This window comes from Calypte anna, chromosome 4A (assembly GCF_003957555.1).
Source record: "Calypte anna isolate BGI_N300 chromosome 4A, bCalAnn1_v1.p, whole genome shotgun sequence".
In the NCBI taxonomy this organism is placed as follows: domain Eukaryota; kingdom Metazoa; phylum Chordata; class Aves; order Apodiformes; family Trochilidae; genus Calypte; species Calypte anna.
In genome coordinates, this window is record NC_044248.1 from 13,208,576 (window position 1) to 13,233,354 (window position 24,779).

A 24,779-nucleotide genomic window follows, 5' to 3' on the forward strand; every position below is an offset into this window, starting at 1 on the left:
AGGAACAGAGGAGCATTTTGGAGTATTCAAATATTTCAGACATTATTAGGAGCAAATAACAGCTTTTAGCAGCTACACTAAAATGGTGTGAACATGAAAGAGAATTTCCAAATTACAGATTTTATTTTTAAAACATCTTTATAAGCTACCTCATATTCTAAAACAAACAGAAAAATGAAACCTGGACTTTTACACCATACACCAATCACTATGACCTTTTCTTTCAGCAGCTTCATGCAACTGAGTAAAACAAGTTCTCCATAAGATGTCTTCCTACTAGTCCCTTGAGAAGTCCCTGAGGCATAAGAACATATGATTCATTGGCAGGATTTCAGTAGCTGTGCATTTCCAAAACTGGGGAGCAACTAATGAGACAATTTTACTAACTGGAAAACTGCTTAGACTACCGTGGACTTATTCCCAAATTAAGAGGGGTTTTTTTACTATAAAGTATGTGCATGACACCTATGGAGAGGTACATGTATACAGAAATACAGCCTTACAACCTAATTAATCTGCCATGCCATTTCTTCATCGCAAAGACTATGGCATAAAAATAACAATCTGCTCCCTCAGCTGGCCTGCAAGACTGGGCAAATGATTCAAATGAGTCACAGCCTTCTCTTGAAAAGATTGAGTGCATCATATCCATGATGCACATGAGGTCTCCACTGTCTTCAGGGAGCAAAGTCACAGATCATCTGCCTTCAATTTCTACCCATGCCACTGCTATGCCAATGGGACCCATCTTCTCTGTGGTGTAACGCTACCCAGCAGAAAAAGTTACCCAAATGGACAATGTGTCCTCAGATCCTTTTCAAGTTTCTATTTCACTAAGACCAGGACACTACTGGATAATCACTCAGATGCATCTGATCTGGACAGGATAGAGCCTTTTAAGTAAAGTCAGGAAAACTGAGCTTTTTAAAGGCTTTTTTATTCCAACGCAATTATTAATTGTGTTCACCCCAGCACTTTTAGCATGCTGGTGATGCTTTGGTGAATTTTAAGCACTCAAAACTGAAATCCACAGCACTCTGTGGAAGTCCACAGCCACTGCATTCCCTCCCAGGTGTCTATCTGGCTAAAGGTGTTTTGATGGACATACCAGAGCTCCTACCATCCTGATAAGTGCCTGCAAAATATCTCCTGCCAAGCTCATTAGGGAACTGTAAAATAAGCATACTGTTTGCATTAGGAATCAGGAAAGACCATTCAGCCAGATACATGATAGAACAGGGAGTCCAAGTTCAGAGCAAGGATTTATAATCAAATATCAACAGACATCTAAGCCAGGAGGGACATGGCACTTCAGCTGGATACCCAGCCAAGTCTGCTGAGAGCTTATGAACTCCTTGCCCAGGGGTTTGACTATGCCAGATTTCCTGTGGCCTGAAACCACATGGTGCTGGTGAGGCTCCAAAGCCTGGCAGGTGCACGAAGGCCACGTCTCACAGAGTCTAATAGCACAACGTTCAACCTAAAACAAAGAAGCCACAGAAACTCCCATTCAAAACCACAGAGGAAGCTGTGATTATTTTACATAGTATTCAAAGGGTAAGAGAATTCCCTGATAAATCAGGAGCCCTGGTTCAGTTTAACCCTCAGCCTCAAAGCCATGTCACACAGCTATCAAAGGCACAACCTTGATGGCATGCTTTGAAGAAGACTGCTGATGCCTGGCCCTGAGAAGGGAGGTGTTCCAGGCAAAACATAAGCAAAGAATCCCATGAATTGTACCCCTGTGTCAGTGCTCAGACCTTCATTCTAGGGCTGTTTTCTCTTAAGTGTTTTAAAAAGACATTGGATGCAACCAAAGATTTTCAGGCCAAGGGTTCAAATCCAAGAAACCATTCCCCAAACTGCAAAGTTGCACAAGGTTGCAAAAAACCACTTTGACCTCCCAAGAGAGATGAGATACGGTCCCTCTTTGTTACGTAAAAACTGGCTACAGGTATTTTGAAGTTTCAGCCATGCTCCCAAACACAGATGCCCACTTGGCCCTAGTGTAACACAATCAGTGAATCAAATACGTTTTCTCTGCTGATTGCTTCTTTCATAGATACACAACCATCTGCTGATCATCTCCATTTTTTGCCTTGCCACACATACAGACCATGCATCCTTTGGGAAGGAGCACGTGTCTACATTTGCTTCTGCACAATATGCCCCTAAACATAATTTGGGGTTTAGGCCTTACTAGAGTACAAGCTGTTATATTTTATAGGATTAACAATTTTAAAAGACAGGAAATAGAAATTCCAGTAACACAAGCACCAGACAGTGATGTAAGTTTGAAAAGACCAGATGTAGGGAATAAGCTTGGCTAAAGAGGAAATGAGTGTTTTTATGCTACAAGCTATATTTGTTTTTCCTTTGTGCAAACTGGCTAATGATTGTGAGAGTTCTACCCTTTGCCCCACTCTTCCTTTTAATCATCAAAAATAAAACAAACATTTTGTATGGTAAATAATGGGGGTAGGGAAATGCACTGTGACCTAGTGCTTTAAGTAATGAGGAACTAGTCAGAGAGAATGCATTTCCTCTTAAATATTTAAAATCAATTGCAGAGAGTGTAACAGGAAAAAAGGAAACATTCAGATCACCTCAAAGTTATGGCCAACATGCCCTCTAGGGCACTCTACTGCAGTAATAAGGGTCCCACAAAAAATGTTCCCCTTCCTTTGGAGCTGGCTTTACTTTCTCAGAGTTGTTTGCAAAAAAAGTCTACAGCTACCAGAAAGATTATTCAGTAAATGAAATAGTAATGACTTTAAAATAAAAAAGCATTGGTAAAGGGGAAATGATAATCTGTGATAAGAATAAAACATAGGACTTCATCTGCTAATATTTTTAGGAAGACACTTGGCTAAGTGGAAGATCAGGCTGACCTTTCTGGTTGGGAAAGAAAGATATTCTGAGGAGGAGCTAGAAGGGCTTAACATAGCTATGCATATTATTACACATTTTGGAATATCATCTTGAGCAATGAACAGTTACAACTCAAAACAAAACTGATAGCATCTACTTTTCATGACCTTCCCCTTCCACCAGCACACCTGCTGAACTGGTACCACTTGAGCTTCCATGCCTTGAGACCTCCCTGCCACTGCATCTGAATGTGGTGCAAACCAGCTGCATTAAAAAGCAAGGTGAAGGGGCAAGGTAGGAGCTGGAATACCATCAAGATCTGATAAAAACATACCTAGATGCCTGAGGAGAGAACACCTGTTTAGAAAGGGAGCAGTTTCTGATGTTGCATTTAAATTAATTCATATGACACTCATTTCAGGAAAAGTATTTACACAGTTAACATCTGGCAAGCACTGCCATTGCCACCTATACTGGTATGGTTTCATGGTATTACACATATCCAGGATAATTAGCACCTAATTTTTCTGATGCGAGAAGGAGAATCAGGATAAATCTGACCTCAGCTCTTATCAGTGAGAACATAAATTTAAGCAGATGTTTCCATGACTCTGAGCATCCTGAGTGCTGGAGTCACTTCTCACCAAAGTGCAGCTGAGCACCCCACTAGCAGGATGTGTCTCCCCACTGCTGAGCAATGCTGCAGCACAGGCCCTCAACCTGAGGACAGAATGGGCTGCTGCACAGCAGACACCTCTCAGCTTGGAAAGTGCATTCTGCCTTGGGTGCTCTTATGAATAATCCAAAGATATAATATGCAGCTTGTCCTATTTAATTTACATAGTAATTACTGTTGACTGCTAATGCTATGACCCTGGGACAAAGAGCACAGTAAGTGCAAATTTTTGTCAATTATTATTTTTTCAAATTTCCTGAATAAAAATTCAAGAGATACATACATTTTCAGCTGATGCCATGTAGATAGAGGTTAGAATCATGATAACATTACTCCCACTGGCTATTTGGTGAGTGGGCCAGCTTAGTGATTAGCTGATACGGTATTGATGGCTCATTGGGCAAGCATAGTGTTAGTTATTTGAGTGTTTGATATTAAAACATTTTACTCTGTAATCTCCTGAAAAGTGTGATATTTATCTAATTAGCAACAATTCTGTTTATGTGTCACAGAATGTCAGGGGTTGGAAGGGAACTCAAAAGATCAAGTCCAACCCCCCTGCCAGGGCAGGATCACCTGGAGTAGGTCACACAGAGCACATCCAGGTGGGGTTTGAATGTCAGTTGGTTTGCTTGTTGGTTTGAAGCAAAAACGTCATGATATCAGACCTACTTCCTCAAGAGGAAACAGAATTAACTACTCTGTCAGAATACAAAGCATCAAAATTGATGAAGTCATAACTGAGTCTTATAAATTCCCAGATAACAACACATGCTTCTGAGGCATGAGAAGCTCCAGTTTTTTATACTTGCCCTGATTAAACCCACTTTTCTCCCTTGAAAAGAGAAGTTTAAGTAATTTTGATGAGTTCATTGTGAAGAAGTATAAGTTATATCCTTAAGTCCCTACACACAAAGCCAACCCCAAACTTGATGCCTTGAAGAGCACATAGAATACATCATATTCTTATCCCATTGAAACCAATAACCATTGTTTGTACACAGTGCCAGTGTGTAATAGCACCCAGAAGTTTGACACTTCAGTCACAACAAGACAGAACCAGCCCATTGCCTTGAATAACATACCATCCATGAGCTCAGTTAAGCCTGGCCAAGGGTTAAAAAAGAAAAGAGTAATCTTCAGAAAATACATATTCTTTTCAACAACTGAAGACAGCATAAGGATTCTTTGCATTCATGTAAATGATGACATTTATCTGTGAAAAATAGGGGATTCAATTTGTAAAGGAACAAGCAGAGAGTGGCAACGGGAGTCAAGCTAAAGCTTTCTGCTGTAAGTCAACACTGTGGTGAGGTTGTGGTTGAAGAACTTTTATGAGCTCTTGATGGGTCCCTCTGTGTCAGCTTCTATTATCTTCACAGATAGGTGTACTAGAGATGCACGCAAACCATTCAGTCAGCAAATAAGGCCTCAGTGGAGAATGCAAGTGGCTGGTAGACTTGTGTAGCTCCCCAGATTTGTTTGTAAATTAAATGAACGACAGGCAACTATAATCTTGACAGTAACCTTGTGTGACAGGATAGCATAAGGCTCTTTCTAGCAGACACTGATAGTCCTTATTCCCAAATACAAAACTTGCCTCTCTCAAAACAGGAGAAAGCACCAGGAAAACACCCGCACAATTCCCTTTTCTTGCAGAGCAATACAGATTGACTCCAAGTCAACCCACAGGTCATACTCCATCAGTGAGATGGCATAGCTTGGTATCTCACTAGGGTTGGATTGCAGGATGTCTGAGACACTGAAATGACACTTAAGTGCTGTGCTTTAAGAAAGTAGGAACAAAGAGACTGAAGTCAATTCAGCTACAGAAAAACAGACAAAGAGACCATGAGACTATGAGGTGAAATCTGCTTCCTCTGAGGGAGCACATTACATATTTCTTCCGGTTATTTATTTTTTATTTAATTTCAATCACCCATGCCAATGCTGTTGTTCCCTAAGGCACCTTTAAAATATACTTCTAAGTTCAGTCAGCAGAAATTAAATTAGATAGATTTCAGTCCTGTTTTAAGTATTGGTCTCCATGTTAAGCAAAGACTTGTTATCGAACAGTTACCTCTGTAATAACTACACCAAGACAAGAGCTGTTAAGGACTCTAGAGAGGCAATGAAAAATATCAGGCATTCTATGCCAATTTTGTTTTCACAATATTTTGATTCTCCCCTATCTGCTAAATGGGACTGTTCCAGCCAAGTTGCTCTGTAACTTTCAGGGACAGGAGTAGAGCTGATCTGGAATTTTGTAGAAAAGTAATTTGTTTTCAGAAGACTGTAAGCTCCAAAGGTTTTATCAGTGGTGTTTAGTCTCCTCAGAGCATTATAGAATCATGGAATAGTTCAGTTTGGAGGGACCTTTAAAGGTCAGCTAGTCCAACATCCCCTGGAAGGAACGGGGATATCTTGAACTTGATCAGGTTGCTCAGAGCATTCTGGGCCCAGAATGTTGGCATTTTTCACCTCTGTCTCTTTCTCTCCCTCACTCTGGAGACCCTCTGGCCTCAGAATAGTGATTAAGGTCAAGAAAGAAAGCACAATATTTTAAATGTTCTCTGTATTTTAAGCAGTGAGACAGTTCTTACAGATGATATTTATCCAAAAGTAGTGATTAGCCTGCACAGTGCATGACCAGCTAAGTTATGCCCCTGATCTTTCTTCCTTTACAACCCTTTCCCTGTTATCCTCTCTCCCTCACTACCAAAGACTGGTTTTTTTTCTACTGTATATTTACTAGCTTTCTAAATTTCTATATTTAGTTCTCAGCTCTGCCATCTGTCCCATAATTTTTCTGTGCCTCTTTTATACTATCTGTCACCCAGATCAATTTTTCCTCTGCCTCCACCCCTCAGGAACATATTGCCCTTCTCTACTCCAACCCAGACACACCTTACCCTTTTCTCAGACCTTGGCACATGCTAAACACCCCATCTGAGATCCTCCAAGAGGTGTGACTGCCTATTTAGCACAGAAAGCAAACTGCACCTCCCACGAGGAGAAGCTTGCCAAGTGCTAGAGTTCTCTAAGGCTATTCCTGCCCCAAATTCTTTATCTTCTCTCTGTACATATTTCTCTGTAAGCACTTTCTCTTCCCACATTTGATTCTGTGAATATTTTCTAGCTGGTTAGCCTTTGGTAAGCAAAACAAAAAAACCCAAAAGAACAAGGAAACCCACCAAAAACCCAACCACAAAGTAAAACTGCATTTGTAGTGAGGCAGCCAGGTGTAATTTTGATGAGTGATGATTTCTGTCCATGGCAAGAGGTGGGCAGTTCAGGCCAGTGCCTTGAGGATGGACAGGTTTCACTGAGCAGCAAAACACAGCAGACTGTTGGAGAAGACACTGGCAGGTTAAAGTCTGAAAGGTGCCTCTACTAGAAACAGTGAGCAAGATGTGCTCCAGACCCCTGGGAGATGCCTCATTCAGGCTCAGCAGCCCAAATAACACATATGCAGGGGGAAAAAAAACAACCTCCTTACTTTGTTAATCTAGAGTGGGAATAGATGGAGGACAGAGAAAAGCCAAAGAAACAGCAAAAGCTCATAGAGCACCTGGATGCTGGGGAGAAAAAACTGAAACAAAACAAAAAAATCAAAACAAGTGGCTTAAAAAGAATGACCTAAATCAAAAGTCATCAAGCCAGACCTTATTGTGACCTACTAGAAAAGCTATTTTAATATACATTCCTCTCAGTTTTCTCCCTCAGGTTTTAAAATTTAAATTAAAACACACACAAAAAAATCAAGACAGAAGAAGAAAAACATCATGAACAAAAACAAGGTTGACCTTTTTTTGTCCCTATGTAAACTTGCAAGAATATCAAGAAAGGCTGTCAAACCATTTTTACTTCTCCAAAATATTTCTCCTTCCCTATCTATGACATTTTCTTTCCTTTGCCTTTTGTTTATTCATAACACAGCTATGGTTTAAACAGACAATAGAAGCTATATTATTACGTAATTTTAAATCAGATACATTGTGTTTCTCAAATCTGATAAAGCAAAGCAGACTTCTCTTGAAGCACACTGTGGCTTGAAATGCAAGGCTATGTTTTCAGTGTCAGATACTATTCTTGTTATTCTCAGCAAGGTCTCACACTGTAAGAAAAGTCCCATTTCATTCTTATCGAGTGCCATCAAAAATATTTAAAAGCCTCTCCTTTTTCAGTGTTTGCTTTGTTGATGGGATTGGTGCATTGATCTCTTCAAATTAAGTCTAATTACTACCTACCTAATAACCATGGTAGGATTTTTTCCAACTAATTTTTAAACGGTTGCTCTTCTGCATCATTTTACTTTAAAGGAAGAAATTCACTCTTTAATAACACCAGAACTTCCTGGTCTCTCTGTGAATATTCATTTAATTATATTGCAAGAACATCATAGCTAGACTATCTTGTGCGTGGTCAACTAAAAGTCTCCCGGGGTGGCTTGGGGGAAACAAAACTTTAACTTAAATTAACTTCATCTGAAGCAGTGACACTGAGTATGCAAACGATAATGCCATTATACTCTTTCATGCTGCAAGAATCTGATCAGCTTGTAGAACATGGAACAAAGTCAAACTCAAAGACACACTTCAGAAATTTCAGCATCTGCTTAAAGCTGGAAAGTAGAAGTTCAAAATTTATCAGAGTAAAAGCATTTAATTTTAGGCTTTCTTCATTCCTCTCACCTGAACAGCTAGATTTTCTTCCTCTAAATACTCCAAGTGATCCAGTGCATGTCAAAAAAAAAAAAAATCTCTATTTAACATTTTAGTAGAGCTTTAATACCAGATGATATGTTAGTGTTCATGACTGACTGCATAATAATTGGTGACAGAAATTTACAGGCCTTCAGGAATCTTATGACTGAGAAAGTCTCAGATTAATGGCAGTTTGATCTGAATACTGAGGATCTAAATGTTAAGGCCAAGCACTTTGCTGCCACTTTAGACAGACAGTCTTTTTCTGGGAGAGTATCTAGCCCCAGAGTGTTTTACAAGAGAGCATTGCACCCCACCTCATGTTCATCTGAGGTTATCACATCACTTTGCTGGTACAGAACATCTACCAGAATAAATGCCCTATAGAAGGCAAAAAAGTTTGAACATAAAAGGATGCAATGTTTCCAGAGTCAGTATCAGATAACATTTTATGCATTGCTTGGTCTCTCTCATCCTCTTTTGTTGCCAGCCTGTAGGATGTGCTTGATTCAAACTTCTCCAGACAGTCTATTAATACTGCTTATCCATTAATGGAACTGTGAACACCACACGATACACAAGTCATGGGTGTCTGACAAAAGATAAGGAGGATCAAAGCATGCCTTTTAATGCTATAAAAGCAATTTGTTCCCCAGAATTATTTTCCAACTTGATTTGAAAGATTATAAATATGGAAGAAAATAGCATGAAAAAAAAAACAAACAAAAAACCCCAAACTAATGTTCAGTGACACTGTAAAACCATATTCCTATTTCAGGGTTGTGAAATAATTTATAAGATAAAACACCACAGTGAATTTTCCATATGTAATAGTTTATTCATGCCACAGGACAGATTCAGTTCTAACTAATCAGTGGAAAAGCTTACTATAGTAGCCTGCAGAGGTAATTCAAACAGTAACTGTAATTTAAAAAGTAAACAACTAGGAAAGTGTTTCCTATGAAAACAGAAACAGTAATTTCCACTAACACTTGCCTTCTTTGATTAACACAAGGGTCTTTATAATAGAAAAAAGGACAGCAATCAGTACTTCCCAATGGTTAAAACCTATGAGCAAGATTTTGTGCTTTAAAAATCACAAAAAGTTATAAATAAAAGCACAGAGTTGGAAATTTGTCAGATAAAATTTTATATAAACATCCTGGCCTGAAGTGGCCCCACCCATCTAGAAGGAGTATCTGTTGTCTGGCTTGCACACAAACCAAGGCTGATTTCCCCCACCCTATAAACTTTAAAGGGAAACCAAAGGCTGTGTGAGCATTTCAGTGGGCTCACATGGCAACTGACAGCAGCTGAAGTCATCATGATTCAGCAGAGTTGAAATAATGTTTGCATTCTCTTAGCCCATGGCAAGCAGGAGGGATGATAAAAGCCTGTATAGAAAAAGGCATAACATGAGCCCAGTTACATTGCTTTTCCCATGAACAGAGCTCATACTGTGACTTATCTGACACATATAACCTGCCAGCCACTGAGACCTGAAGGTTGAATCTACCAGCAGCTGGTCAGCTTAAAGAAGTTTTTGTTTTTTCAGTTTAGAAGTAGGTCTAAGCTAAAACTTAAGATGCTAGTCAAACCAAAACAAGTGTCCACACAGGGCCTAGCTCAAGTGAATTAGCTTCAAATTAGTTCAAACCTAAGGATGGGCTATAGCTAATTCAGCTTTCAGCATGATCAAACCAAATCTTGTTAAGGATTCCTCCTTTGCTGAGAAAAATATGGTCACAGCAGCCAGCTCAAATAAGCTGCACAGCTACTCAAACCTGTCTAAACAGCTTTGTACCACAGAGCAGCTCCACATAAGGAGGGTCAGTACACATGAGCACCTCACCAATTAGTGCATCCTCTCCAGATGAAAGCCCATGTATCAGAATTCTTCCTATGACACAGCTGAGGAATGGGGGATGAGGACACAGCATGAAATCAGCAGAGATATGGAAGGGCAAGAGCATACAAGGAACAAGCAGAAGCAGCACCAAGAGAGAGGAAGCAATGAAACTGTCTTACAAGCCATCCCAAAAAGCACTGAGCTACAAGCTGGCTACTCCTGACAGAAGTTTCTGCTCTAAAAGAGTTCACATGCAGGAAAGGTATTCCCTAGCTAAAACCAGCTGCTAAATGATTGCAGGCCCGTAGAGGTTCTAGGAATGAGAGGCTTGACATTAAGCATTTTGTTCAATGCTAGAGGAAGTTAGATTTTATGGGGGGGGGAAAAAGTGAGACACTAAGCCCACACAACAGAGGTTTGATTGCAATTTCTGCTAACACAGTCACTGGCATGCAGGTCAGGCCATGCCTGGCAAGAATAAATCAGTACTACTTTCCTTTGGTGTTTTGTGAGTAAGCCACTCTAGAAAATACCCTGACCTTGCATCGTCAGTTCCTGTTTTATGGGAAGTGAGCTGCTCTTCTTGGGCAATGGCAAAAAGCACATGAGGTTGTAGAACATGAAAAGAAAAAGACCAGCTCTGAATACCAATAGACAAATCATATTAACAACCTGTCCTAACTTGGTTGGCCTGAAATAAGATAGCCCAAATCCATAAGTAATAACATTTTCTCTAGGATTTTTTGGATGATCAGCTCTGTTTTCACTTCAGCTTCAGAACACGAATGTTCCCAAGGGTCCAAATTAGCTTCCATCACTTCCCATGATAAGACTTGGGCATATGAACCATGCAGTAGATGATTCCTAACATCTCACTGGGACAAGCAATGACACGTGCACAGAGAGCTTGCAGTATAGAGAGACATAGCAAAATACACCCTGCTAGCTCTACTCATACTCCAAAGAATTTACTTGCTGTAGTAAAATGCAGGTGCAACATGCTGCTTACTATAGAGTGCCAGTCCCAGCAATATGTCTAAGAGTTCCACACCAATGTCACTTCAGTACTCAGTAAGTGTCACAGAGCCAACTTAGGAGGGACAGGAGTAACTGGAAAAGAACAGATCTGTGGTTCACCACACCTTGAGAACTCTGCATTTCTTGTTCCCACACCTCATCTCGGAAGGATGTTGAAATGCAAGAGACCCAGAGAACTGCCACAAGGACAATCTATAGGCATGAAACAATGTCAGTATGAGTAAAATTTTAAAAGATTACCATTTCTCAGGCTGCATATCAGAGTTGAAGGGGCAGCGCAGGACCTGCACTATAGTGACAGGAGGACATGATGCTCCTTGTCTGTACTTATACAGGAACTAGAGGGATTAAATACTACTAGCAAGAATCAGGTTTAAGTCAAACAAAAGGAGGTGCTTCTCCACACAGGCAAGTCTGGGCTATGAAACTCCCAAGTGAAGGATGCTGTAGATGCCATCAGTTTACTGGAGTTCAGAAAACAACTGGACAAACTCCTGAAAGAGAAGATGCCAAATAAAATAAAAAACAAACAAAACCCCATGCCAAAATACTGCTGTCTGAATTAAGAGTCTCCAAATTCTAAAAGTGCTTAAGAAAATACTCTGGGAAGTACACTATATTTCTAAGAACCTAATTTCTCTACCCAGATTTCTCCCCAACTGAAGGCCACTCTCAGTGCAAGATGGCATCCTAGAAAGATCTTCAACTGTACGGCATCCAGTCTTGTGTAAGCATTTTCCTTTTTAGCTAATAAAACCCTTCTAAATATGAGCATCATTTTTAATGCAATTGCACATTCATTAATTTCACAATGCTTCACTGACTTTCCCTCTCCCTTGCCTTCCCTGTCTCTCTTTTCAGATTAAAGAAAATCCAGATGGGGTGCAGGTGCTGCAAAATGATACAAAGGTACAACAGAACAACAGTTGCCCAGATTGAATAAAGTAAATGCATTAAAACATCAGCCTGTGTTCCCCTACACCTGTTGCTTAAATTAAGCCCATTTACAACATTACAACTGATTTCCTATGAATTTCCCTTTGACTTACCATAATTGAAGTAAATTGTTACAATTTTTATCTCTCAGAAAAATTGTGTGTCATAAAAACACATCTTCAGCAAAGATTTTTCTCTTTTAAGGTAGCATGAGCTCCCCTCCCTTATGCAGATCAAGTAGCACAGACTTTGTCAGATGCTCCCTCTCTCCCAAGAAATGAAAACTAACTACAGACCCTCACTTCCATCATACCATTTAAATGTAGTAAGTTGTTGGAACAATTCCCACATTAAAAGTCTCCCTGAAGAGGAAGACTAGCTACTTTCAGGAAGACAACACTCCAGCCCCACTTGACAATTACTCTTTCACTTGGCCACATCTCTAGTACAGGTAAGAAAGTGGCCAAGAGAACTGGTGCTGTGAGAGAAAGAGGGGAGGACAGAAACAAAGAAAGAGGCTCTGGAAGAAATAAGTCAAGGAAAAGTTACAAGTGAGAAGGAAAATGAATTAAGAAAGGAAAAAGGAGGGGAAAAAAACACAACAAACAAAAAAGAGAAGACAAGACTTGAAAGAACACCAGGGGGAAAAAAAGGGAGATATTTTGGCAGCTACATGAGTACACATTACATTAATTAACAACCCATGTGGTGACTCCTCATTGGCTGAACTATGACCCAGAGAAAATAAAAAATAAAGCTGGAAATATGCAACAACCAGCACATGGCTGTCTGACATCCTTTTTATGCTCCTGGTGACTCTCACTACAGGGATTAGTTATGGTCAGTCCTAGGAGACAGCAGCCTACAGGACAGCTCAGAATTTCCACTCAGTTTAGCTCATTCTCAGTATCCCAGTTAAAGCTTACTGACACCAGTTCTTCCAGATCTCTAGAATAAATTTTTGATTAATCAATATAATTATAAAAAGAATTAACATCATCATTAACATTTCTTCTACACTTCTTCCTTACTCCAGCTATATTTTTGATCCAGAAGCACCACCATCACCTGGATGCATTAATGAAGTAAACAGCTACAAACACAATGAGCAAGGCAGCAATAAATTCAAATTCAAAGAGAATAATGAAAATCAAGAACAAAAAAATGAACACCAGGAAGATGAGCTAAACGGTACAGAAAATAAAAATCAGGTAAATAGCATAAAAGAAACTCTCTGGGACCACGATGGCAATGATTTTCAAGAGGCTAAGCTCATAAAGTGTGTGGCAAAACTTGATGTTGCAGTCAATGGTGGCAACTCCTGCACTGGAGCACACCCCATGCTCAACCCCAGCATAAACCCAGGGAATAAAGCCAGTGAAGAGGGACCAGCCAGCCAGTCAGAGACTTCTTCAGCCAGTAGTAGAGACTTTCACACCAAATCAAATGGGTTTGGCCAGGAACTTGACCTAGCAGCAGTCAGGCAGAGGAAGGCAGCCTGCAAGGAGCCAAACAGTATTCAAGATGGGAACTCCTGTTCTGCAAAAGACAACATCTTTCTCAAAGGAAGTGCAGTACTGGAGACACAAAACAATGTAATTCAACTGCCAGACATTGATTATCCCCAAAATGGCAATCAAACCAGGAACTATGTTGAAAGATATAGTTTTTCAGTCCATTGTGCACATTCAGACCAAAACACTGGACCTTCAGCAATACAGGACCAAAACTTTTGCGTAACTCCACCTTCTCCTATAAAGAAAAGCAGTATTGAGCCTTCTAAAACTGATTCCACAAGTCTGAGTGAGGGCATTCCCAGTGGCATCACTACTATGGCTGTTACCAAAGTAGCACAGACACCCACACACCCCAGTCAAAAAGGCACCAGTGGAGAAATGGAGGAGGAAGACGCAGAAGTGGCAGCAGCTCTGGCTGCACTGGAAGCTGCAACTGCAGGGGAAGACATGGAAGATGACAATGAGTACTAGATGGTTTCTTTCTAATACACTGGGTAAGATCCAGATTTTATTTCTGGATCTATAGGAACACATGTGCAGCACATGTGGACAGCTGTTATGAACAGCTGGGACTAAACCTCTGTCCTTCCAGCTGTCCACGGTCCATACAGCTGTTAATTTCTACTGCCTGAGGTACAGAAGTGCTTCCTCAGCTAATGGTAATACTAAAAATCTTCTCTAAGGGTCCAACCAGGAGGCCAAAGCATCAGTTCTTCCACAGAGGATATTCTGCAGCATACCCACCTCCTATGGACTTATGCAAACATTTCCTTTAGGTTTCGACCCTTGAGAGAGTCTGTCCACACTTCATATTCCACATACAGAAAAGTTCCATTATTTAAAACAGAACTATAGAAGCCACAGTGTTATAAAGGGCAGATTTGTATCATGTTGGCACAAAAAGTATAAAACTGACCAAAATTTCTATAATCTACTAAAGAATGAAATGGGGAAGGCAGCTTGGCTTGCATTTCACTGTGGTTACAGTTCCCTTCCAGATTAAAGCCCAGTCTGTGCAAGTGCAGCTAGCATTGTGATGATAACCTCATCTCTTCCATGGACTTTCCTTGATACCCCAAGTGACCTGCCTCAGCTCATTAGCACAGCAGAAGCCCACCCAAAGCCAGTGGGTGGCTTTCTGTTGGTTAATGAGCTGAAGAAGCTCACATGGCAATGGCACATACACTATCAGAGGTGCTGGAAAGGGATGAAAACTCAGTCCTACCAGTTCGGATAGATTAAAACTGCTGTGAAATTACAGCCTGAGACTTCTCAACTCTAGTAAACTTCCCAGAGATGCATCACTTGCCTTAAAAATACAGTTTGTTAAGAGGTTGTCTCACTTCCCTGGTAAGATGCGTTTTGTTTATGTACAAAGAGCAAGAGCCAGTGTGGACTCACCTCTGGCTCTGCTGCAGCATTTAAACTTAAAGCAGGAAAGGAATTGGCCTTCCAAGTTGATTTAAGCAAAACAACTGAAAATATCAGAGCTGCATTCCTGGAGTGTTTACCCTTCCTCTTGATCTTCAGACTAGTATGTTAACCTTTCTTGTGTGAAGCAAAGGAGATAAACACCAACTTGGTGCTGCCATTTCATCAAAAGTGGGATTTTAATGGATGAAATAGGAAGTACTTGACATTTTATACTGAAATTTTGTAGTTTCCAACTCTGCTATAAAGTCTTAATAAATTTTCTTAATCATATGAAAAATCTGATGACTATTGTGCTTTACGTGTTTTCTGATTATGTAACAGTTACATAAAATAAGTACTATAAGATATATCCTTTATTAAATAAATGAAATGCACCAACTATGTATTTGTCAATAGTATATGCTGAATGCCAGTGAAACCATTAACAAAAAAGGATCAGAATACTAGGAGGTGGGTTTGAAGTTATTTCTAGATAATTCAAACTATTTCTGTTTAAATGCAGATTCTTTCTTTACATCAAAATAACTGGAAGAACAAATCAAAATTTCAGTTTCTCAAAACATGAACAGTATCCCTAAGAACAACTAAAAAACATAAAGTCTTAGCTTCAAGAGAACTAAACTCAGGTAGATGAAAGTCACCACGCTGCATCTACGCAATAAAAAAGCTTTATATGTTTTTGAAGTATTCCAGGACTTTTTATTTCTGTGCAACTTTCCTACTTTGGTAGGCCCTCCTAACCATGAGCACATACAAGTTTTATGTACACATTTGTGCATCAACGATTACTGTAATACTGAATACAGTGCGAGACTGCTTGCACATTACATGTCACTCATTATGGTCACGACACCACAGCCCCCATGCCTGGTTTTGTATCACGATGTCCCTGAGGGCATCACCAGGCCTCAATGTCCCTGCTCAGGGGCCAAGCCTCCTGGGACCACCAGACCCTGTGCTCCCTCATCCCTGCCCAGCCTCAGACCCCTCTCAGCTCAGCCTCCAGGCCAGCCAGCAGCCCAGAGCCCCCTAGGCCTGCTCCCAGAGACAGACATGGGCCTCAAATGCAGAGCCCCCAGCCTGACCCACAGCCCCCCAGTCTGACCCGCATCCCCTGGCCTGACCCAAAGCCCCTCAAGTCTGACCCACAGACCCCTGCCTGACCTGCAGCACCCCCAGCCTGACCCGCATCCCCTGGCCTGACCCAAAGCCCTAGGTCTGACCTGCAGCCCCTCAGGTCTGACCCACAGACCCCCTGCCTGACCCACAGACCCCCTGCCTGACCCACAGACCCCAGCCTGACCTACAGCACCTCCAGCCTGACCTGCAACACCCCCAGCCTGACCTGCAACACCCCAGGTCTGACCCTCAGCCCCCCGCCTGAGCCGCTGCCTGGCTGGGGCAGTGGGAAAGCCTCAGCTGCAAGGCCCAGCCCTGACACCCCCCATGGAGCCTCCACTGCAGCCCCTGGTGCACCATGACATCAACCATGAAAAAGTATTTAATAAACCTTAAAGAAACCTAACAGGTATCCCAATGAAGAGTGCGATTCTACATACCCACTCCGTGAGATTTTATCTCCAACCTGAACTTCGAGTGCAAACCATCCTGATTTGTTTCCTTGCTCTCCAAGCACTAATCCAGGCTGTAAGAACTCGCCATGTGCCCACAGAATGGACAAACCCAGCCAGTATCCCAGACACTCCAAACCAGGCACCTCTTCTGGGGGAAACTGCCCACACCTGTGAACTGCTGGACTTAAATCCTGTGCAAGAGATCAGCTGTGCCACGTCACATCGCCTGCAACTCAAGTTTTCATTGTCTTAAATGTGAGGAAAACAAAAGCAGTAAAAATCAAGTTTATTCACTGCATCAGGACTTACTGGTCAATGCTTCTCTTAACCTTAAAAACCACAAGGCAGGCACATGTATATCAAATCTTTTTTCCATGTGGAAAGCTTCCATTAATCAGACCAATGAGGTAACCCCAACATTCAGACTTCTCCTATCTGCTGTCTAAAAGTGCAGTTTTTTGGTTTGAGGTTATGTTGTTTGGAGTTTTTCTAAATCACTTATATATGTGGGGTTTATACCTATGTAAGCACTTATTTTCCTTAAGTTCTACGATGTAACAGCTGAGTGTTAGGAATTCTCAGCGATTTGTCAGACTTCAGAACAATTCACAATAAAGGTGAAAGAATCAATTATTTCTGGCATAATTTTTAAATAACATAATTTCTGCCATAAAAATCAGCTTTTAAAAAATTACACAAAAATCAAATCTTACTCAGTTCCCTCAGATACTGACACAAGGAGAAACACTGCCAGCTGGAAATTCCATTTTGCTCAGGTAATTGTGAAAGTAATATCTTGAGAAAACATGAGCAAATCAAGGAAAAAAAAGTTACTGAAATGAAAAGTAAACTGTGTATTTCAAGACTTCTTTCAAAAACTACACAGCTTTCAAGACACTTCTTCCCCTTTACCTCCCAACTCCATTAACTTCACATACCAATCAATTATGTTTCCTATATTCAGAAGGCTCACTAATGACATAGAGCTTAAATGTTTCATGTTTCCTTTGATACAAAAGGAATTAATGAGGGAGTCAGTTGGCCATATCTATTTTTAATGTTTCTATATTTGATGTAACTCGATATAGGTGAGAGTGAAGTAGCAATGAAGAACAGGCAATAGGATAGGAAAGTATTACAAGAGCTGGTATTTCTGTCAAAGATTTTGCACCTTGGAAGCTCATGTTTTATTCCCTATTCTCAAAAACTAATAATACAGCTTCAAGGGGAAATGTAATCTTTCTGTGTATAAGCACCTTCTCATTTAGCAGTGGGTCACCACTGGATTCTGAAAAAAATTTCAGATCATTGCAGAGATTCTAGATATGTCAAAAAGCACAGAAGACTGCCCAGTCCTCCCAAATCAAGGCAAACAATTATTTTCTAGAGAAATTATTAGGGGAGAAGTTTGTTAACAGAGCAAGAAAAGAACCCAAAATTCAATAATGCATAATTCTTCAGGTCAGCAAACAAAACCCTAGCAAGAAAGCAGCAGCCTGGAAATAGATAAGTTCCATGAGGATTTCCTCCCCCCCCCCTTTTTTTAAAAAACTAAGGCAGTCAGCTGGGCATGTGTTTCTATGGAGACTTCCCATTAAAAATTAAAATCCAGAAATAGAAAGTCTATTATTTTCTAAAAGATACTTCAGATCTGATTGCTTAAATATGAAAGTATCAACTTTTATCATAATTTAAATCACTAAACAAGAAAAGCTGACTTAAATATTTTACAACTAAATCTTGACCTTACAATGGTAAGGTGAAACTACTAATTGTAGTTTCAGCTTCCTAATTATTATTTTATTTTCCAAAAGATAAATTCTTGCCAATATATCACATTCTTTTAAATGAAAATAGACTATTTCAACATCTATTAAGGCTGTATAAAAGTATTTCACACATTTATCAAAATGCCTATACTGTACTTTTTAATTACATTGAAACAATTAAACTTAATAGATTATTTATCTTGAATTATCTCTCCCGGCATGTAGATAGAAATTGGAATCCTTCTAAATTGCACAAGAAAATAACTTCAAAATTAAATGTATTAAAAATTCTTTAGCATGCTGAAAACACAAGGAAGTAAATTTATCAAAGCCATTCCATATTAAAAATTAATTTATTTCTAAATGAAGTTTATCAACATAATTGTTTCAGATATCATGTCCTAGGTTTCAGAATACGTATCTTACAATGCTTGAGTAATTGTTAAAAGCAGATTAAGACTTTTTCATTGTTCTTTCCAAGACAAACTGCCCTTGGCAAAGACAATTTCTTTTCTTATCATCATGAAATCAAAATGGAAAATCCTCAGCTCCTTCCCTGGCTTTCCAAATTTTCATGTATCCACATACATTAGATCTGGAGACCTTAGTCTCAGGACTCCCTTTTCCATTAACAATTTCACTCAGCATCTCCAAAGAGGTTTGTTCTTCAAACTGTCCTGCACTTCAAGCTTTCCCAATAATTTTCTAAACTTCAGATCAGGCAATTCTTGAATCAAACAGGAAATACTGTCTGCACCTACCTATGGCATTCCTACTGACTGGCCACTTCTGCAAACTCTGCCCCCCTTGCTTGGTGCTTTTTCAGTCTCAACTAATGGGCTGCTGAAATTTTGGAAGAAGCTAAATGTTCATTCTGAATTCTGTAGGATACATTATAGCAATTGTATGCCTTAACATAAGCAGTCATGACTTTTTTAAAATCCTACTGTTAAATACAATTTTAATTTTGCTAACATGGTTTAACCCAACTTCACAGCAGAAATTTACTAAACAGACTTCTTCGCCAAAGTCCCCACCGCTTCCTCCTTTAGTAAGAGAAAATTAATATTCCCTTGTATGACTTAATTCAGAGAACAGTATTCTCTCCATGAAGCAGGAAAGACAATGGCTATCTGGATGCTGTTTTAATCCAACTGCTGAAGTACAGATCCCAAGCAGTCGTCTCACAACTATCATATAGCCTTGATCCAATAGAGGTTATAGGATTCTCTGCTCTGAATCTTGATTGACATTATAATGGATTAAATAGGATTTCAGGGTTTTGCTGTACTTCATGATTTGATTACTGTACATTGCCAACTGAAAAGCAATTTATTCTATAGCAAAACAGAAAAAACAAGTCTATCAGGAAATACAGAATCCCAGTATTACGTCAGGTTGCAGATGACTTAAGTACTGAACCAACCCACAATAAAAGCATGTCACATGAAGATTGAGCTCGCTTTTATTTACTCTGAGCCAGAGATTAGCTTGATGTTTGTAAGGGTGTAGAAGCAGAAAGAAGCAAGGTAACACCCTCAGCTACTCAACTTAACCTCAAGCATGGCCAGATTGAAAACTTGCTATCTCTTACTCTTAACACACTGAGTTGTACAAACTGAGACTTACCCAAAAGGAAAGGAAGGTATGTGACAAAGGCAAAATGACTACACAGCAAAAGGAATGTATGCATGAGATTAAAATACTGATTCAGTGTCTGAGAACAAATCCAGACAGAAATCTCGTGTACAGGTTTACGGCTAATTAAAGCTTTACTTTAGTTCTCATTTGAGAACCGTAATGATACTATGTGAATTTAGGGATATTTCTCAGATTAGTTTTGCCATACAGAGCAAAATAAGATCCATACAAATTTCCATATTTCCTAACAAGATATGTGAAACCAATAGACTGGACTGTTTCAGTTGGAAGGGACTTACAATGATCATCCAGTCTAACTGCCATGAGGAGACTTTGCTGTGGCCAAAAGTGGTATGTTTCTCCAGAACTGGAAAAATATTAGACTCTTAACCCCACAAATTTCAGTTTGGTGGATAAAAGCAACTGTACCTTGCCAGAACATCACACTCTGATTTTGGTGGTTATTATTTTTTAATAATGATTAGTCTCCTGTTTATGCAGAATTGCATGCAAAACTCATCCAGTTAGCATCTGCAAAAAAGAACTGCTTTAAAGAGCCAACATTAATCACAATCAAAAGAAATTATCTGAAGCCCTACAAACTAGAATTCACGTATTCCACCCTGACTGGGAATTACTTTTCCAGAGTCATGCATGACTGTTAATTAGCAGCTGATGCACACTGCTATTGTTTTTCCAATCACCAAACAGACCCTGTTCTTCCTTATTCCCCTGATTAAAAATTTGGCTTAGGGAGAAGTTTACATAGTTCCTTTTAATAACTGCAGCAGCAGCACCACTTTCACAGCTACCTCACCCTTTCCTTTCCTGGGAAAGAAAAGACCTGGTCTCTCACCTCCAGGCAGTGAAATACCGTGGCTAAGAAAGGGTAAAGCACCTCAGATCTCCGATTAAATTGGGGTTTTTTATTCTTTTTTTTTTTCTTTCCCCCCACTGAAAGCATTCTGAAAGTTTTTTGAAACATCAACAAAAGCTTCAATAGCTCCCTCTTCTGTCAGAAAATGTACATTTCAGCTGCTCTGTGCAAAGCCTGCTCGCAGTAGTCAGAAAACGTCTCGTTCCTGTATCTCTATGCATGTGTACTTACATGTATACATACACAGGTTGGTAGAAAAATTAGATTTGTTAAATACTATGTGTTTTTCATTTAAAAACAGAAATCTTAGGGTACTGTTACAGGATAATAATTTGACTGTAATCAAAGCACTTAAAGCCAGTAGTTGAATATTGACTATTTCCATGTTATTTCAATAGTATCTTATTCAATGCAAAAATCACACCACACTACCTGGGTATCTTGCTGGATACATAGCAACATCCATGGAGCAGGAAAAAAAATTTACAAGACAGAAAGAGATGAGAGTTTGTCTCAAACTGCTGCTGCACTTAACATCATTTTTTACTCTTGCTCTTATCTTCCCAAGCCTTCCATATGCCTGCTGCTGCTTCTGCCTCTCCATACTTGCCCTTCTGCCACCATTACCAGCAGGTATCAGGTGCAACAGCAAAATGCCTGTTTTGCTGCATGCTGATTGCTGTGAGAAGTTTCCTTAAGCCAATGCTCCCTTGACCACCACTTGGAGATCAATGGACCCGGCAGTAGGAACAGGAGTACCTCCTGCCCACCAGTGCTCCACACCCAGCAACTCTGCAGCAAGGCTGAGATGACCTACTGAAAACAGGCAAGGGAACGACAGCCAACAGGGGAACTAGGGGAAAAAATATCAGAGGGTTTACACATACAAAAGTGAGTGGTTGCACGGATAGAAAATTACATTTGCTAATACAGCCTCCTTTGTATGAGGCAGCTCTGCTGCAGCTCAATGCGATGCCATTGCACCTCAACAGCCCTGGAGGCTGCAGAGAAGTAATTGAAGGAGGTGTTTCAGTTAAGATACGACAGGCCTACTCCACAAAGACTTTACACAGTCCAAGAAAAAGCGAGCTCGATTACACATCCAGAAACAAATGGCCTAGCACTACACACATAACAAGCTCTGGACTAAGGCCCATCTACATCACAGGTGACTTGGTATCTCTTCTTACCTAAACTTACTACCAAAGTAAAGCAATTCAGAAGTCACTCACGTTAATCGCACAAACAGCTTTCAGATCTTGGTGGTTTCTCTCTTCACAGGCTTCCACCATCTTCATGCTTTCAGCACTATAGGCCTGGTGTCTCCCCTATCTTTTTTCTGGGAGTTAGAGAATTAGATTTTCCCAAGTTGCTCAGCTTCCCTTCCCTCACACTGCTCCAGCCTTAAGTATCTTTTTATTAGTTTTACCTCACCAGATGGTCAGAACCTGCCTTGCAGCTCTGTGAAACAGTAGTTAAAATAACCAGCCACAGGTGGTGCAGACAGGAAAAGAAATGGTGCATCTAAAGTAAGGGGTAGAATCACATTCTAGCAAGAGTAAACAAACCAGCAGCACCTTGCTGCCTACCACCTACAACTTAAGGGAGAAAAAAAAAAGCTATTTAAAAAAAAAGTCATATACAAAGTAAACAAAAGAAAAATTAAAATTTCACCCAGTCTGCCAGAACTTAGAGCCCAACTGCAACCTTCCCTCAAACCAGGTTCCCTAAACACTCAGAAAAACTCAAATCTAAATCAATCTTTATCTGGCCAAGTCTTAAGTATTATTCATTAGAATTGGATAACCAACATTTAACCACTCCATCTTGTTTATTTATTCGCAATATTATTGCACAAACAAATGGAAAAAAAAAAAACTTATGAAGTGCACAGAAACCCTAGTTTCAAAGCCACTAATTGATTCCCACTACAGATCACATCTGAGACACAGGTGAAAGCACTCACCACCCATTAAATACCCAGGGAACTTAACTGCTTTGAGAGACAAGAGTGTCATGTGCCATCCCAGTAAGTACGTTCAGCATTACCAAACTAGAGTAGCCTGTATGTCCTTCTCTCACCAAGAGATGAACCACCTCAGAAAAAGACATCTTTTAACCCACATAATTTTGTACTAGTGTGCAGTTACGTACAATCTCAATTCATTTGCAGAAAAAAAAGAGAAAAAAACTTACTCCACAAAAAAAAAAAAACAAAAGTGAAGCCAACAAACAAAAAAAGCCCCAACCCGCCAAAACCATCGGCCAGACTCAGGCAAACACGACACCCTTTTCTCCTGCATTCCTACTATGCTTTTAGTGCCCATCTCCCTCCTTCCACATCTTTCAGTTTGGCTCTGCTCCCCAGCACTGCAGGCAGCCTCATCCCCCCAGAAGACTTCAGAGCCCCCCCGTAAACCTCCCCCTCAGGAACCCCGGGTTCGACAGGAAGTGCGTCAATGCGACATCTTTCCACAAGTACACAAGAAAAAAAAAACCACTTGTGCTTTAACCTCTTTTTTTTGTTTGTTTTGTTTTTGTTTTTGTTTTTTTAAACTAGACCAGTTGGCTGGAAGAACACTGTCTTTCCATAATTGACACACAAAATACTTAAGTAGAGGGATCATGAAAGGTACCAATTTTGTCAAGGTTCCTGTGCCTGTGAAAACTGGGGAGATGGTTCAGAAAGCAAATGGTGCTGAGCTGCCCAGTACACTATGGCATTCTTTTCAACTGAGGTTGTTTAGGAAGAGATTCAGAAACTGGAGAAATGCTGTAATCCTTCCCATGTTTCAAAAATACTTTGCCCAGGTGCTGTGTTCTTTACAAGTAAAATCATATTTTGTTAATGATAGAAGTAGATTCCTCATCTGTTTTCCAGCAGGAGCATGAGGTAGGACCCTAAATTTTGGTATAATGCTATACTAAAAAAAAATCAAGTGTCTGTATTGGGGAGAAAAAACAGAATTATTACTCATGTTAAAAAAAACAAACAAACAAACAAACAAATCATAAGACTCACATCTGGAAAAATTCTTCACATTTCTCTTGAGGACTTCTCCATGTCAGTCCAGTATAACAGGATTTCTCCAACTTTAATACAGTAATCCCTGTATTTCAACATATGCATATAATATCCAATAAAAAGTGTATTACACAAAATTACAACCTTCTTTCTTCTGACATCAAAATCTGTTGATACAGTCATATTTATTACAAGTTAAAACTCAATGAAACCTGAAAGCATTAGAAAGTCAAAGAGAAGCGCTCAGGGAGGAAACGTGCTAAGGGAACAAGAGAAGTAGGATATCTATCATTGTCAGGTTATTTTGTTAAGAAAAATGAAAAACAAACAAAGCAAAACAAAGAACAAAAGATAAAAACCCCTGAAAATGAGAATCAGAATGTGTTCAGTTTTCAGAGGTTTCAGTATCAGCAGTGTCTCGATTCTCTGAAAATTAAGGCATGCCAGGATTTGTTTTTATTCTTTAATTCTGAATATAAACCACGGCTGCATATATAAATTCGAAATGCAAATACAGACCTAAAAATAGACCTTGTGTGATGCAGATAGGAACATTAAAGAACAAAAATCTGCCAACAGGATGGTACACTGATAATTGCATTTCAGCTAGACACCACAACTTCCTTTGAGCCTCTTTCACACCATTCATACAGCAAAACTAATTTTTATTGCCATTTGCAGACTGCAGTCATCTGTGAGAACAAAATGTAACAAAGCACTGCAGTATCAGAGAGGGACACAGGCTGCAAAGAGCTTCCTGTCATCTGTAATTTTGCATTCTGTACCTTGTAAAAACAACTGAGAACAAGGATAATGTGTATTTTTAAAAGCTCAACAAACGTAACAATAAGTTAAAAGATTTGATA

General features: G+C 39.8%; 1 protein-coding gene across 11 annotated transcripts in view; it reads left to right on the forward strand.

The window, feature by feature from the left end:
- The window catches only part of C4AH4orf19 (chromosome 4A C4orf19 homolog), a 42,096-nt gene extending 27,377 nt beyond the window's left edge, over positions 1 to 14,719 (forward strand). For 9 of the 11 annotated variants that reach the window (XM_030450143.1, XM_030450136.1, XM_030450142.1 and 6 more), the window contains 3 exons: positions 11,788 to 11,867; positions 12,002 to 12,049; positions 13,113 to 14,719. In XM_030450143.1, coding sequence (XP_030306003.1) covers positions 11,788 to 11,867; positions 12,002 to 12,049; positions 13,113 to 14,064 — 1,080 coding nt within the window. In that variant the 3' untranslated portion in view covers positions 14,065 to 14,719. Of the gene's footprint in view, positions 1 to 11,787; positions 11,868 to 12,001; positions 12,085 to 13,112 lie in introns of all 11 variants that reach the window. The other 2 variants (XR_003987542.1, XM_008491776.2) reach the window with 2 other exon arrangements.
- Positions 14,720 to 24,779: the final 10,060 nt, after the last annotated feature.